Source organism: Anastrepha ludens, chromosome 3 (assembly GCF_028408465.1).
Source record: "Anastrepha ludens isolate Willacy chromosome 3, idAnaLude1.1, whole genome shotgun sequence".
Lineage (NCBI taxonomy): Eukaryota > Metazoa > Arthropoda > Insecta > Diptera > Tephritidae > Anastrepha > Anastrepha ludens.
Genome location: NC_071499.1, coordinates 62,946,284 through 62,962,581, shown reverse-complemented (window position 1 = coordinate 62,962,581; position 16,298 = coordinate 62,946,284). Strand labels below are relative to the sequence as shown.

General features: G+C 31.4%; 1 protein-coding gene across 6 annotated transcripts in view; it reads left to right on the top strand.

Annotated features, from left to right (window-relative positions):
• The window catches only part of LOC128858087 (neurobeachin-like), a 224,683-nt gene extending 219,687 nt beyond the window's left edge, over positions 1-4,996 (top strand). For all 6 annotated transcript variants that reach the window (XM_054094044.1, XM_054094043.1, XM_054094042.1 and 3 more), the window contains one exon: positions 215-4,996. In XM_054094044.1, the coding sequence (XP_053950019.1) occupies positions 215-305 (91 nt within the window). In that variant the 3' untranslated portion in view covers positions 306-4,996. The remainder of the gene's footprint in view (positions 1-214) is intronic.
• The last annotated feature ends 11,302 nt before the right edge of the window (positions 4,997-16,298 follow it).

Genomic DNA, 16,298 nt, shown 5'->3' with positions numbered 1-16,298 from the left:
AATGCCAACAAACACTGCGAATATCTGCACTAATTTTTCATTTACATTCAGTTCTACGCAAGTGATGAGGAAACACAATCGACTAGTTTTTTTTGTGTCCATTCTTTAGTATTTAAAATCAATATATTTTTATGTTTGCATGCTTTTGATGACTGAAATTGGCTGAAAATCATTATTTTCTTATTTTCTACCTTCTATTTCCACTAAATTTTAGATACCTCCTTGCTGGACTCTCCACCGGTTCCATCATTGTCTTTCATATTGACTTCAACCGCTGGCATCACGAATACCAACAACGTTACTAGATGCTGAGAAGATGACATAAATCGTTCTAATAATCACTGAAATTAACAAAACAAAAAATCAGCAACACGCAAAATTCTTCAATTCCAACCCGGACGTAACAGAAGTGCAGCAAGCCATCGCACGCTGCTGCGCACAACAAACAAAAACATAGATGACGTTAAACCAACAACAATTGTGGATAAAATAAGGCCAAATTGCAAATAAGCAGGACTTAAAATGTTAAAGAAGTTAGTTTAAAAAAATTAAAACAAAATTATAAAAAACAAAAAAACAAAATTAAAAAAGACACAATAAACACGTAAGCCATTTATTTAGATACAAAATGGGAGAGAAATAAATTAAAAACATAGTAGTATTTGCTTTGAGTTTTGAACCGAAATACCGGCACGCAGGTTCTAACGAACCAAAAAATTCTTTCATTATTATTATTACTAGATTTTCTTAGGCTAGGAGCAAATTATTGTTTTTTTGTTGTTGCAAATTTTTTACATAGGATTACACAGCCAAGAAATACATAGAAATAGTGGGCTAGACCAATACATTGCTACGAATAGTTGAACACGATGATGAAAAAAATTAAAAGTAATAAAAAAAATTAATTAATTAAGTAAATAAAAGTTGCGCTGAAATTTCTTAACTTAGTAATTAATAGGGTTAAGAAAGATTTTTTTTAATTAACGCCGATTAAAATTTATGCAAAAAAAAAAATTAGAAATAAAGTTAAATAGTTTTAGTGACTCCAAGAAGAGTTATTACTTCAAAGAAAACAAAAGGCAAAAAAAAAAAGAAACAACAACAAAAACAAAGACGTAACAAAGCGGCCAAAAGAGAAAGTGCAACGTACTTAACTCAGTGTTTGTTTTTTTTTTCTATTTTTCTTTCTCTCTTAAAGCGAAGAAATTTGCTTAAAAGAAATGTACTTAAGGAAAAAACCAAAAACAAATAACAAAAGAAACGAAGATATTTCAATCACTTAACAGTTTGACTAGCAAAGTTGGGCACTCACACAAAAACGCATAGAATTATTAGTAGCGGGTTAAAAAAAAATTTGCGAGTAACATATAAAGATACGCATATTTCAGGCTTTCAAGAACCAAAACTAACATAAAGAATTTTACTTATTACGCCACGGCAATACGGGAAACTTAGAAAGCCACATACATTTGGACATCTGCCAGTAGGTGCGGAATTTTGTAGGCAAGGCGCTGAGGCACAAGACGACGACGAAAGAAATGGGTTTTAAAATTAAAATATGTGTTTGTTAAGGAAAATTACTTTTAGCTCCAGCTAAGCAAAGAGTGAAGTTGAACAAAGAAGTGAAGCGAAAAAGAAGTGAAAGAGTTGCAGGGAATAGTGTGAGGCGGCAAAGGCAAAAAGAAAGTAGGTATTTGAAAGCAAAAAGGGAAACAAGGAAAGGCACAGAAACAATGCAATTGGGCTTAAGGCAGTGCATGTTTCAAGCAATAAGTTCGCATACATACATACGTACACACACACATACATGCATGCAAGCATGCATGGGCAAGTCGTACCATTTATGTAGTTGCGCGACGGCATTCACTGGACTCGGCATACTTGCGTGTATATGCGCATATATGTACATAAATATGTATTAGTATGCGTAAGTGTGCATGTGTATGTGTGTGTGCATATACCTGTACATATATTCCACATGTTTGTGTGCATGTATGCATGCATGTGTGCGTGTGTGTGTGGTATACATGCGTTGTAATGCGTTAATTTCTTTGCAGCAAAGTGAAAACAAGAGCAACAACCACCCTCACAACTAGAAGAAAGAACCTCTTATTATGTACAATAATTATATATTCTGTGTATGTTGTCTGTATAAATTTACATATGTGTATGTGTGAAGTAAACAAAAAACAAAAAAAATTAAACAAAGGTATTTTAATAAAATTTTATTGCGTCCAATTAAACGAAGAACAAAACGAGTGTACGATAAAGTTTGTATTCATGTAAAACACACTCACTCACACTCACGCACTCGCACACACACTCACAAATATCATCACTTAACAATCTTTCGTCCAACAGTTTGCGTAAGCTCCTCATTTTTTGTTGATTGTTGTATATTTGGTCGTGCATGTGTGTGTGTATGTTACTTTACCACTACAAGTCTATACATATGTATGTGTTTTACTAGCATTATTATATATGTGTGTGTGTGTTTTTTAACAAATTAATTCGTCTAGAGTTGTAAAAGCACAACTGAGAGGTCAGTTTGATGACCAGATTTTGTTTCTTTTTTTTTGTTTTTTTTTTGCATTAATTTAAAATCATTAGCATTGGCTGTTTGCTAGGTTTCCTGAGTCCATCCACTTAAGCTAGTTTTAGGGTGTTTATTTAATCCCTTTTTTTTAAGTAAAAAAGGAAAAAACAAAAACAATGGTAGATTGAAAAGTTGTTGGCACACACTGCATATCCGTTTTCGCTAGCCAAATTCGTGTTTACGCAGCTCCAATCCTCTTAGAACTGCTGTTGATGGGGTACTGATGTGCGCTTACGGTACTTACTTGGACTTACACTGACCATCCGAAAGCAGTGAGGTAAAATTATGAATTAAAAAGACGTTAGTGCCGAAAACTGTTACCTTCTTTATAAAAAAAAAAATTTCTGCTTAGAAAATATTTTTTTTCACACAAAACGAAGTAGCAGAAAACTTGCGCAACGCAAAACATTTCATTTCCTTAAGGTAATTTAAAGTGGATTTGGAGAAAAAAACACAAAAAAAATATCATAAAATATATTCGTCCACGCCATTCAAGCAAATCTGTCCATTAGTTAAAATTCTTTAAGCATTTTATGCTCTTTGTTTGATTGAAAGTTTTTATATACATATATGTATGTGTGTGTAAGTATAGTTGTATATGTATCCTCTACCTTGAACGTAAGGCCCAGCTGCAATGTGCAAGCAACCGCATTTTTTATTATTATTTTGTAAATACAACTACGTTGCCGCTACATAAACAAAAAAAATACAGAAAATAAGCAAAGTTTAAAGCCAGCAAATAGCAAACAAAAAATTAATAAAGTGCAGCGTTTTTTAACAACTTCTGCCGTAGCGCAAAAACTAGTATTAAAGAAATATTCATAAATAAGCTTAAATTCATATTTTGCATGTGGTGATGGGTTTGGTTTTAATAACCAAGTACGTACATAAATAAAAATGAATGTCAGCATTAAGTAAAAAGTAAAAAAATAAAAAAAATACAAAAATATTTACTAAGCATTTGGCTGATGGCAGTTTGTAAATAAGGCTTAATATTTTGAAACCAACAATGCATTAAACTTAAATTATTAACTTAGCTACTTGCAAATCGATTAAAAAGCAAAAATAAAACAAAGTGAAATTGAAAACATTTGTTGCAAACCAAATTATATACATATATATACACTGAAGTAGATATATAAATATTTGCATAATAGAGGAGATTAGTGGCTAATGCAAAAAGGATAAGCGGAAAATAAACAAAAAAAAATTAAAAAATTAAATAAAACCAAATAAGAAAAAGAGACAAAAAAAAAGAATTATCTATTAAATTAACAAAAATGCAAAACTAGCTATACCAAGTAACAGAAAACAAAAACAACGTAATTTTTATTAATTTCGTGACATTTTGCCCTCCATTTGCCCCACAAAAAAGCAAGCAAACAAAAATAAAGCTTAAATAGAAGTGAGTAAAAAATTAAAAAATAAGCAAAAAAACGAAAAAATTAAAAATTAGAAATTAAAGGTAAATATAAATTAAAAACAAACCAAAATAAAAACTAAAATTAAACAAATATAAAAACTAAAAATTAAGAAAAGTAAAAACTAAAATTCAAAGATAATCCAAAATAAAATTAAATAACAATTAAACAAACAAATAAAAATTAAATAATTTAAAAATGAAAACTATTAAAAAATTTAAATTAAAAATTAAATAAATAAAACTAAAAATTAACAACAATTGGAATTAAAATTGAAAAACTAAAAATAAAAATTAAAACCAAAATTCAAAAATAATAAAATATTTAAATGCAGAACTAAATAAACAAAACTTGTAATAAATGAAAATTAAATAAATAACTAAAATTTGAAAGCAAACAAAAATAAAAATAAAGAATATTAAAAAGTAAATTAAAATTTCAAGAATAATTAAGAATAAAAATTAAAACAGAAAATAAATGATGCAATTCAAAATAAACTAAAATAAAAAATTGTTAATTTAAAATATACAAAAATTAAACAAATGAATAAAAATAAAAATTTAATTAATAAAAAATGAAAATTAACAACAATTAAAAATAAAAATTAAAAACAAAGGAAAATTAAACAAATAAATAAATTCAGGACTAAATAAAAAAAATTTAAATAAATAAAAATTGAAAGTAATCAAATATAAAAATAAAGAATATTAAAATTAAAATGAAACTTCAAAAGTAATTAAAAATAAAAACCAAAATCAAACGAAAATTAAGGGGGGCCTCTTATCAGTGGCTTCAAAAAAAAGTGTTTTTTCTCAATTTTTTTTGCGGCGAAAAAAGCGACACACAGGAATAATCTTTTGCATTTATTTGCAGGCATGATTGAAGAGTAATAAACAGTTTTTTAATATAAATAAAAAAAAAAGAAATGGCGGACATATGAGGGATCTCGCACAGCTTCTCGTTGCGCGCTAGTAAAACGGCGTGTAAGATTGCGGTCGTAGTTTTCACCTGAAACACAAAAAAAAATATTGTCTTATTCAGAAGGCCTTGCCGCATATAATGGACTACTTTTGTATAAAAATATGAAAAAATGAACAGACAATGAATTACTAAAAAAAGTGCTTTTTTCGTTTTTTTTTCAAAAAAGGTGTTAAATAACATTAAAAAAGGATTTTTTTTTGTATTTTGTTAATTAATTATTCGCGCATTTCAATTATCTTTATATAGATTATCGGTTTGAAGCGATAATTTTCGTCGTTTTTTTTTAATTTTTATACGCCATTTTCAAAAACATGGTGAAAACGTGTTTCAAAATTTTCGGAAGATAGGTAGTATACTCACACGAGAGACGGTACTCAGGCCTGTAACTCCGAAATCACTTTGAATTCCGCTATAAAATTTTGAGGGCATATTCTCCTATAATATATCTATCGATTGCAGTAAAAAAAATCGAGTTTTTGAAGCCGACTGATAAGAGGCCCCCTTAGAAAGCAAAAAACAAAAATTTTAAATTAAAATTGAAATTGAAATTGCAGAACTAAATAAATAAAATTTGTAAAAAATGAAAATTAAATAAATAAATAAAATTTGAAAGTAATCAGAAATAAAAATAAAGAATAATGAAAAGTAAATTAAAATTTCAAAAATAATTATGAATAAAAGTTAAAATAAAATGTTAATGCAATTCAAAATAAACAAAAATAAAAAAATTTAATAAAAAAATTATTAATTTAAAATAAACAAAAATTAAACAAATAAATAAAAATAAAAATTAAATAAATAAAAAATTAAAATTAACAACAATTGAAATTAAAAATTAAAAGCAAAGGAAAATGAAACAAATACATAAAAAATCAAAAATAAATAAGCAAAAATTAAAATTGAAATTCAAAACGATTTAAAAATTTAAATTCAGGACTAAATAAAAAAAATTTTAAATAAACGAAAATTAAAAGTAATCGAATATAAAGAAAAGAATATTAAAAATTAAAATAAAACTTCGAAAATATTTATAAATAAAAACCAAAATCAAGCGAAAATTAAATTAAATAAATACGAGTTAAAAGTGAATAAAAAATACAATAAAAAATATATATGAATTTAAACTAAAAATAAAAATAAAATAGAATTTAAAATAAATGAAAATTAAAGAAATGAATAAAAATTAGAAATAAACAAAATTAAAAATAAAAATGAAATGGAACTTAAAATTCAAAAAATTATAAATTATAAAATAAATAAAAATTTTAATAAAAATTAAAAAATAAATAAAAATTAAAATTGTATAACTAAACAAATAAATAAATAAAAAAATAAAAAAGAAAATTAAAAAATAATTTAAAAAAAATAAAATTCGAAAAAAATTTAAATTCGAAAAAAAATTAAAATTAATAACTTAAATCAAACAAAAATTAAGAAAATAAATACAAATTTAAAAATAAGTAAAAATTAGTATTAAAAATGCAATTGATATGAAAAAAATGGAATTAAAACTAAAAATAAACCAAAATTAAACAAATAAATAAAAACAAAAAATTAAACAAATAAATAAAAAAATTTAAAAATTAACTTGACAAATGAATAAAATTAACATCAAGCAACAATTAAATAAAACCAGTAAAGTAATAACATCATTATCTAAAAAAAAAACAATTCACCTAAAATTGATATAACTATAAAATATGAGCGTACAGGAAATCAAACTGGTAAGTGTTTTACAACAATGCGCTAAATATTATTTAAATTTTTCAAACAACAAGCTAAACTAGCATTCCCAAATTAAACACCCATCAGATGCAGCTAAAATTACCGCAAGTGAACATAAATTGTTGACCTAAGGATAGATAGATTTCTAGGTTTGCACAACCGCTATGGTGAAAGCCGAAATTGTGAGAGTAACTTCGGCTGCCACGTCATTGGAAAGATTGCAGAAATGTGTCCGCTCATTTCACACAAATTCACACACTCGTCCCATCAGTCGTTGTTCAGATGGCAAGGAAGCAGGGAAGATAGATACCAGGATTGCTGCATAGGATTGCTGCTAGGTAGTACACCTCTAAAAATCACCATGGCAACGAAGCAATATGAGCGTAGCCTCTGTCAATTTTTTTCGTATATCAACAACACAAACTATGCGACGTTAGCCAATCAGCTGATTCTTTCAAATTCGTTGAGAGCCGGTCTGATATTTGCCATACCTCTGAAATTTGTTCACTCTGTGTTGATGCAAAAAAAACAACAACATTGGGAAAATCTCATAGCGAACGCAACCACTCTAAAGTGAATAGGAAAAAATATGCCAGTTCTGTAATCTAAAGACAGCAGCGAATCGCGAACTTGCCTGAAGTTATTTCCAGACGCTATCGCTAAAGAGGTCGAATATATTTCATCCTTAAGTCAACTTGACACCTTGACGTGTGCAATAAGTTCAATCGTCAGTTACATTAGTCTGCTGTTTGTCTTGCTGCAATTTATCAATATGGCAGTTGTTCTTGCTGTTGCGTTCGTCTACCATCATTCTACCAAATTCCACTACAATTCTTGTTGCAAAAGCTTTCACCACCCTCCACTTTTCATCCGACTCAAGCATTTGTGAGACTAGGTTATTGGACGTTAGAAACACTCCAGTTTGGTAGTAAGGTCGTCGCGTTTCTTAGCAAACCTTCTGCAATAAAAGGCCACAGGGTTGACAGTCGCCTCTTCGTCCAAGCATTCTGGGCAATAAGAACAACCAGCCAAGACTAGGTGATGCAGATATTTTTGCAAGCATCCGTGTCCGCTTAACAGCTGCGTCAGGAAGAAATCAACGTCTTCTGCTTCAGAACGTCCAGGTAGCCCAACTGAAGTTTTCTCTCCACAATCTTCCAGTTTGATGGAGAGACGAAACCGTCAGGGTGGCTCTTATCCACCAACGCCATGACCAGACTATCTCTGGCAACTTCGCAAAACTTGCGTAATTTGACCTCAGAGGAAGCTTTAGCTGCACTCGGTTTTTCTCTGGACGCCTCATACTTCCGAAGGAACTCCCGGGCCCAATCGAGAGTTGACTTTTGTTGGTAGGACAGCTCCTCCTCAGGGGTTTTGCCGAGCTTTTCCATAAGGAAAGTGGCGCGTCTTCGATATCTGTATCGACGGCGATGAGGAGGGATGGGTTTTCTGGAGACTTCTGTCCGGCTTGTTTTCCCAGTTTCTGGCAAAACAGGTTTGGTGATCAATTGGTTCTCCGCAGCCGAGTCGGTTTTGGAGGAAGTAGAAGCCACAAGGGAATGCGGTGGTGTCTCTTTGACGGTTTTGCTCTTAGCGAGCACTTTCGCCACCGAAGGGGTGATTTTTGACCCCGCCATGAGTTTGGTGGAGCCAAGAGGTCTTCCGCGTCGGGAAGGAATTTGTTGTTTTTGATTTGTTGTTTGTTTCGTGTTTGTTGATTTATACATTTTTTGCGGTGCGGTTACTCAGCTGACGTGTCAGCAGTCGTCACCTGCTAAGTATTTTTATTTTTATTTTGTTATATTTTGTTATAGTATTTAACATTTTCTTAGGTTTTTAGATATTTATTTTATTTAAAATAAAAATTTATTTAGTGGAAATTAATGAAAACGGATTTTTTTTAAAACGAATTTTTTATTGTTAAATTTTTTTTATTAATTTTCCAGAAATTTTTTTATTTTATTTTTATTTTATATTGCTTAGTATTTTTATTTGGTTATAGTATTTATCTTTTAATTAAGTTTTTAGATATTTATTTTATTTAAAATAAAAAATTTGTTCAATTTTTTTTTACGGAAAAACTAGGTACGAAATTTGAAAACGAAATTTTTTGAAAGGAATTTTTTTATTGTAAATTTTTTTCTTATTCATTTTTTTAAAATATTTTTATTTTATTTTTATTTTATATTGCTATAGTATTTTTATTTTTAGTTTTTAAATATTTATTTTATTTAAAATAAAAAATTTGTTTGGTGGAATTTTTTTATTTTTACTTTTTTATTTTTTTAGAATTTTTTTTATTTATTTTATTTTTATTTTTTGTTCTTATGGTATTTATTATTTTTAGAGCTACTGAGCCGGATTCACTTTTTTAGGTTTTTAGATATTTATTTTATTTAATATAAAAAAGTTGTTTAGTGGAAATTTTTAATTTTTTTTTTAACGAAAAAACTAGGTACGAAATTTGAAAACGAAATTTTTTAAAATGAATTTTTTTATTGTACAATTTTTTTTTTATAAATTTTTTAGAAATTGTTCAATTTCAATTCAAATTCCGCAACTCAGACTAACCTTAAATTCATTAGTCCGATTCGTTTACAAGATAATAAAAAGTGTCAAATTAATGCACAGTGTAATGAGTTTGCAACCAGTTTTCAATTACGATTATTCTTCCAAGTTTTAGACAGCGTATCGAAATAAGGTTTTTGCAAAAGGTTGTTGTTGTTGTAGCCCCATACTTACATACGGGGAATAATGCTGGAGTGACAGTCCTTGGCCGGATATAAATCCGAGTCGTTTCGGTAACGTAGAACCGACTGTCGTGGAATCGTGTTTTTGCAAAAGGTCGTTTTGGCTGCTCTATTGGGATGGGTTTGCATAGAAAAAGAGAAAAAGATAAGAAAAATTAAACACAAAAGCGAAACAATAAAATTACTAAATCGAAAGCCATAACTTCAAAATTAACTAATAAATTTAAACCTAAATTACACATAAAGATTTATTACTATAATAAAAAAAAAATTACATGTTAACGTTAAATAAAACAATTTTAGCAAATAAAAACTGCAATTAATTTATATCGAAATGATGAATGTAGAAATTTTTAAACGCATTTAATTGAACGCTTACCGACATGAAATGGAATGAATTCAGTGGATAAAACATTTTAAATAAACAACTAAAAAAATGTAATATGCAAGTAATACCAGTTTATTAATCAAATTAATTATAGTACGTACATACATTATCTCATAAAACCCACACAAACACACCCACACATACACTTATACACAGCCATTCGGCATAGAGCTCCTCAGTAGGGATATACAGGACACAAATGTATTCACAAACAAAACGACACCGAACAGCCTAATTGCAATGCGCTAATTTGCAAATTAATTATTGAAAAGCTATGAAGCATAAAAAATATTCAATAAAAAGCAGAAAAATATACAATACATACCTACATACATAGTAAGCTAACACAAGTCGAGGATAAAAATAATTATTTCCTATAATATGAAAACCTACTGCAAGCCACATTTACAATGCAACAGCAACAAAAATAAAGCAGACAAACGAAAATATATGATATGAAAAGCATGAAAAGAAAATAAAAAATAATTCTATACACTAAATTTAATACATAAAAAATATAATTAAAAAAAAATACATATAAAATTAAATAAATGCATATTTCCGCTAACAGTTATCATTTAAGCAAACACATGAAGTCGGCAATTTTCACAAAAGAATAAAAATTATATTATATATTTACATACTTACATACATAAAAGTAAGCAGAAATATGAATAATAGTAATGTTAAAAAACATAGCGTAAAATACGAGTACGTCAACGTCGGCGTCACTTAGCTTAAACTGACAGCCACATTTTCACCCTCACCACACAGACCCGCGTGCACACACATAGCCAAACACAGGACACACGAATGCGAAAAACAAATAAAAAGCAAAAAAAAAACACAATAAATTAAAGTAAAATTAAATAAAAAGTAAAAATAAAAAAATAGAATTATGAGTAAATGCAAATTAATATAAAATATGCGTCAAATGGAAAGGTGGAAATTATTAATTAACATTAATTAATTATATTATTGAACTTAAATTTAAAATAAAACACATTATTATCACCATTATTGTGACGATGATCATATTATTATTGCTATTATGTTCAATAAAAATAAATAATTTGATTTAAAAAATATTATAATTTTGTTTGATTTAATTGTGGAATTTTAAAGCAATTTATTGCAGACTCATCACGAGAAAATCGGGTAAGAAAGAATGGACACGAAAAATACTATACAGGCTGGGCCAAATAAGATCTACTAATGTTAAACACAAATAACTTTTGCAATAATCATTTATTTTGGTTAATTGTTTTTATACGTAAATGCATTATTTTTGGCTGGAAAATCACAACCAGCGATTGTTCGTGAGCTCGAGCACCTTAAAGTACATAAAGGTTTGGTTTATCGCACCATTACTCGTTACAATGACACTGGTAGCATCGCGAAACGTCATGGAGGTGGTCATCAAAAGACCTCAACGGCACGTGAAATGGTTCAAGAAGTGAAGAAGCGACTTGAGCGAAATTCCCGATGAAGTGCCAATCTACTGTACCGCTAACTGTACCGCAGCATCTGCCCCATACTGAAATATTATCTCAAAGTCAAGCCTTACAAGATGCAAAAGGCGCATGATGTCACACCAAAGCTGCAACAAGTCAGATTTGAGATAGCGAAGGAATTGCTTCGCTTGGTCGAAAGCGGTAATTTTCCGAACATTGTGTTTTCTGACAGAAAATTTCTCAAATTTAGCAATTTGTAAGCTCCCAAATATTTAGTTAGGGCTTATTTGACCGACCGTTCATACGAGAATTTGAGTCATCGATTGGTCACTAAGTGCCCATTTACACACGGAAACATTTGGAAGGGAAACATTTTGTTCGGTGGTGAAGGACGGCCGCGGACGAGAGAAGGGAATTTGTCTCCTGTACTGGCGACACGCCTTGCTCTTCTTATTTCTTATCGCAATTTTTGACAGTTGCTTGATTCGTTTTCTTCTTTTGTGGAAGAAAGTCCTAAGTTATGTGTTGGTTTTTATTCAAACGGAAGATAACAACGATGACAAACATCCGAACGCAGCTTGGGAAATGCACGATTATTTTTGCTAGTAAAGTAGGTATAATTTAAAATAGTTATGGGATATGTTTATGTTGATTTCTAATTTTTCCCTGCATTTCTAGACAGTTAATTTTAATTTAATTATTTACATATGAAGTATTTTTAATTTAATTTTTTTTATTCAAGTACAAGAATTTATAAATATATTTCAATAAAAACAAATGATTTATTATTTAAGCAGTTTGCATTTTTCATTCATATATTTAAGAAACTGTTGTCGAACGCTCTCTGCTTTACATGTAAGCGCGTGCTAGAATACATCCGAACCAGGCGATGCTAAAGTATTAAATGTCAAAATGTTGCCGAAAACAATTTTGCCGGTGTGGCCGCGAATGAGACATGAGAAGAGAATTTCCAGATGTCTCCGTATGTAAATCCGGTGTAAGAGGTAGTACCCGCCACAGGTAATGGCTTGGGCCGCTGTAACCGCAGATGGCCGCTGTCCAATCGTTTTCATCGAACCGGCCGTCAAGGTAAATGCGAAATATTATCGGGAAAGTATTCTGGAGGTTGCTTTGAAGCCGTGGGCAGACAAACATTTCGGGGCAGACCATGGTCGTTTCAACAGTACTCGGCACCTAAAACAGCTTTTAAAACATTTTTCCAATAATAAGTCGCATTTACTCTGACATCAGGCTCGATAAAAACGATTGGAGAGCGTCCATCAGCGGTCACTGCGGCCCAAGCTTTGAGTGGCTATACGTAGGCTCCAATTCTCATGTTCGGTCAAGTAAAGACGATCGTTTTGAGTGTTTATGAACTGCTCAATTGGGAAATTGTTTTAATCAGAAAACACAATGTTAGGAAATTCGCTTGAGCTCATTTTTCAATATACGTCGAATGCAGTCTTGCGATATTTTCAGTTCTTTGGCCGTTTTTCTTCCACTTCGACGTTTGAATTCCATCACAGAAAAAAAATTCAACAAAACTGAGACGCAAATGCTTTCGATGGCTTATAAACAATAATTGAACTGCCATTAGAACAATTTTGACGTTGATGTCATGAGCTGTTTTACAGATACAAGCAGTGTGAAGTTGGTAGCACTTCATATCGTTCATCCAGTATATGATAGCTCCATACCATGTTCGTTGGCGAAGAGGCGTAGTTGCCGCCCTACGCTCTAATAGGAGCTAAAGGAAAAGAGACATTATAATAATTAATTAGATTAATAAGGGGTTTTTGATAAGAGGTGTTATTTTGATATTCAAAGAAAATTACTATTTTTTAATATAAATGATGGGATGTTTATTTCATTATAAAGAGGAAGGTATGCCGTTAATAGTGAAAAATAACATAAGGCAAATGACCACCTCGACCACGCTTACAGGGTAATATCCTTTTCATGAAATTTTCCATAACCGAATTGCAAAGTGGCTGCCCTATGTCTTCGATAGCCTCACGAATTCCATCTTTGAGGTCTTGAATCGACCGTGGGCTGTTGGCGTAGACCTTCTCTTTCACGTGGCGCCAAAACAAAATGTTACAAGTCTTGCTAAATCACAAGATCTCGGTGGCCAATTGTGATCACCTCTTCGAGATATAACACAGTCCGGAAACTTTTCCCGTAAAAGATCAATGGTTTCGTTGCTTATGTGGCAAGTAGCGCCATCTTATTGAAAATAAACGCTGTCCAGATCAATACCATCGAATTTCGGCTATAAAAATCGTTAATTATCTCTCGAAATCGAAATCCATTCCAAAGTAACACCTGTTATTGGAAAACCCTTTATTAAACCAAAATTCAAAGTAACTACATACTGGCGATTTTTCTAAAAATTCCTATAAGAACTTTGAAATTTTGATGAAAATCAATGGGCTATAAAACGTCTGTATGAACATTTGATGAAAAAGTAAATATATAAATCAATAGTCAAAACTTCACAATTTGTCTCGGTGCGATTATTGTGAACACAGCTGTATGTAAATATATCTGTGAATGAAGAAATATGTGCAAATGCAAGAAAGCAATACAAACATTTTAGGAGTGATGAAGGTAAAGCTGCTGACATTGCGTCAGCTCAGGCCGCCTGCGAGTACTGCGCGAGCCTTTGTTGTTTTCTAGCAAAGTGAACAATATTGGCAGCCAGTTGTGGCCTTCCGTTCATCCTTCTGGGTGTTTTTTATTATTGTTGGTATTGTTTTTGTTGTCTCCATTGAACGATGCCCATACAAAGGAGCCTTGATGCGGGCGCATAGTTTCTTTACATTGTTGTAGTTGTAGTTTGGTGGCTTACAATTGTAGTCATCCGCGTACATGCAGAAGAGGCTCACAAGCATGCATACAAACACACACACACACATGTGTATGGAGCACATATTTTCACGCAACAACAATACAACAATGTCCATGCGGAATGTGTTCAAAAGGCGCAGGATTTTTCGACGAAGTTCACTGCCGTGACAACCTTCGCTCGATTACTGTCATTGTTATGCTGATGGTGCGACAACAATACAACAACAACAATGACAATAGAATTATAACAACAACAACAACAAAACAAGATCAGCAACAACAGCGTCAACGGTCTCTATGCATTTTCGCTTGCTTTTGCACAGCCCTGCCATTGCAGCAGCAACTACAAAAAGATGCACATCAAAAATTTGCTAAGAGATTCAATGAAGCCCATTTGATTTGCCACATCTGCGAAATAAAAATTCAAATTGCAATTTTTCTTTTATTTTGCTGTATGTTCTGACTGTTACGACACTTAGCTGAGCTATGATGCGCTAGCATTTCGCAAAGAATTTCAAGGTTGTAATCATGTAAAAGTTTCCTATTTTAGGCGTGAGACGTGCATGTGTGCTTTAAAATTCTTAGTGCACTCATCCAAGGGGATTTCATTTTAGAGGCGGAGAAACTTAAATAAAAATAAAGTACAAAAGAGTGTTTTTAATATCCATGAAATTTACTTTACTTGGCAGACAATTATTTTTGTTTAAAGTTTGTAAAAGATTTTGGCAAGCGGCCGCTGCGACTTTGAGTACTCAATTTTTATACACTTGTTCCGTTTTACATTTTCCTAAAGTTGCATCAAAATTTCTAGGAAATCAAAGAAAAACTTACTTCAAGACTTTAATCGAAAAAATCTTGCCGGCAAACTTTAAACAAATCTGGTTGAATAAAGCACATACTCGGAAGCCTTTTAAATATATGAAAGAAAGTGATCAACATTGTAGGCGAACGATTTTTCAATAATCTGAGCGACTTGTGAGCGACTTTAAACTTAAACTTTATTAAAATTAGAGGAATTTTCTAAAAATTCAGATTAAAAAGCTAAAAATTGGTATTTTTGTTGCTTCAACTTTGGGAATTCTTTTCTGGTGTTCACACATCTTGCAATTCTTAGTTTTTAGTCTACATTCAACAATAACATTAAGGGGTCAGTAAGGCTGGATTCCATTGGAAAACCTGATGGTTCATACACCATTTCCAAATCGGAAATGAACTCTCTCTGAAGTAGAGAGTGGCATGAACAATAACGGTAGCAACGGTGGAACCTCTAGGTACGCCTGGTATATTGCTAGTCGGATAGTGGCAAAAGAATCGATAAGGTTTTCCTTGTCTTCCTTTGAGAACTTTAAGTCCCCTGGACCTGACGGAATATATCCAGCAATGCTTAAAAAAGGAGGAAATAGGCTGATTGAGGCCCTGAAAAGGATCTTCACAGTCAAACTTTCTACTAAAACTTACAAGGAAAGACGTTCGGTTGATGGTCGGTATCATTACAGGACACAACCAATGGGGTCAGCATATGAGCTTCATTGGAATCATTGAGGACCCAATGTGCCTGTCGTGCTTGGAGAAGGCGGATAACACTGAGCACTTTCTCTGTGAGTGTTGTCCTGCATTTGCTAGAGCACGGCTACGAGTTTTGGGTTCTGATGTCATGAGATGAGTAATATTCGTTTTCTAAAACTGGAGGATATTTACAGATTTGCCAAAAAATTTGGAAAATTCTCACAGGACTAACTATCTCTATCTCTGTCTCTTTTCTTTCCCATCTCTTTCTCTGATACTCTTCTCCTTCCCTCATTGACTATCTACTCTCTTTGCAGAGCTCTAAATACAATTGGCTTTTTAGCCTAAGTGCTTTAGGAGCCACCAAATCTCTTGGGGCTTCTTGGCTCGACCTTTTCAAATTTCATTTCAATTTCAAGTGGTCACGGTGATCCAGAATTTTCAAAAAATCGATTTCTTTTATATTTCGAAAGCATAGGCTTTTAAGAATATAATTTCAAATTTTTGGAAGGACATTCCCAGTATTTTCGATTCTACTGCCCATTAACTAGGTAGAGTCAGATTCGCCACGCGGCCACTCCCAAAACTTTAAACTCAATTATCGCAAAAATACTTTTCCGGCCTGGT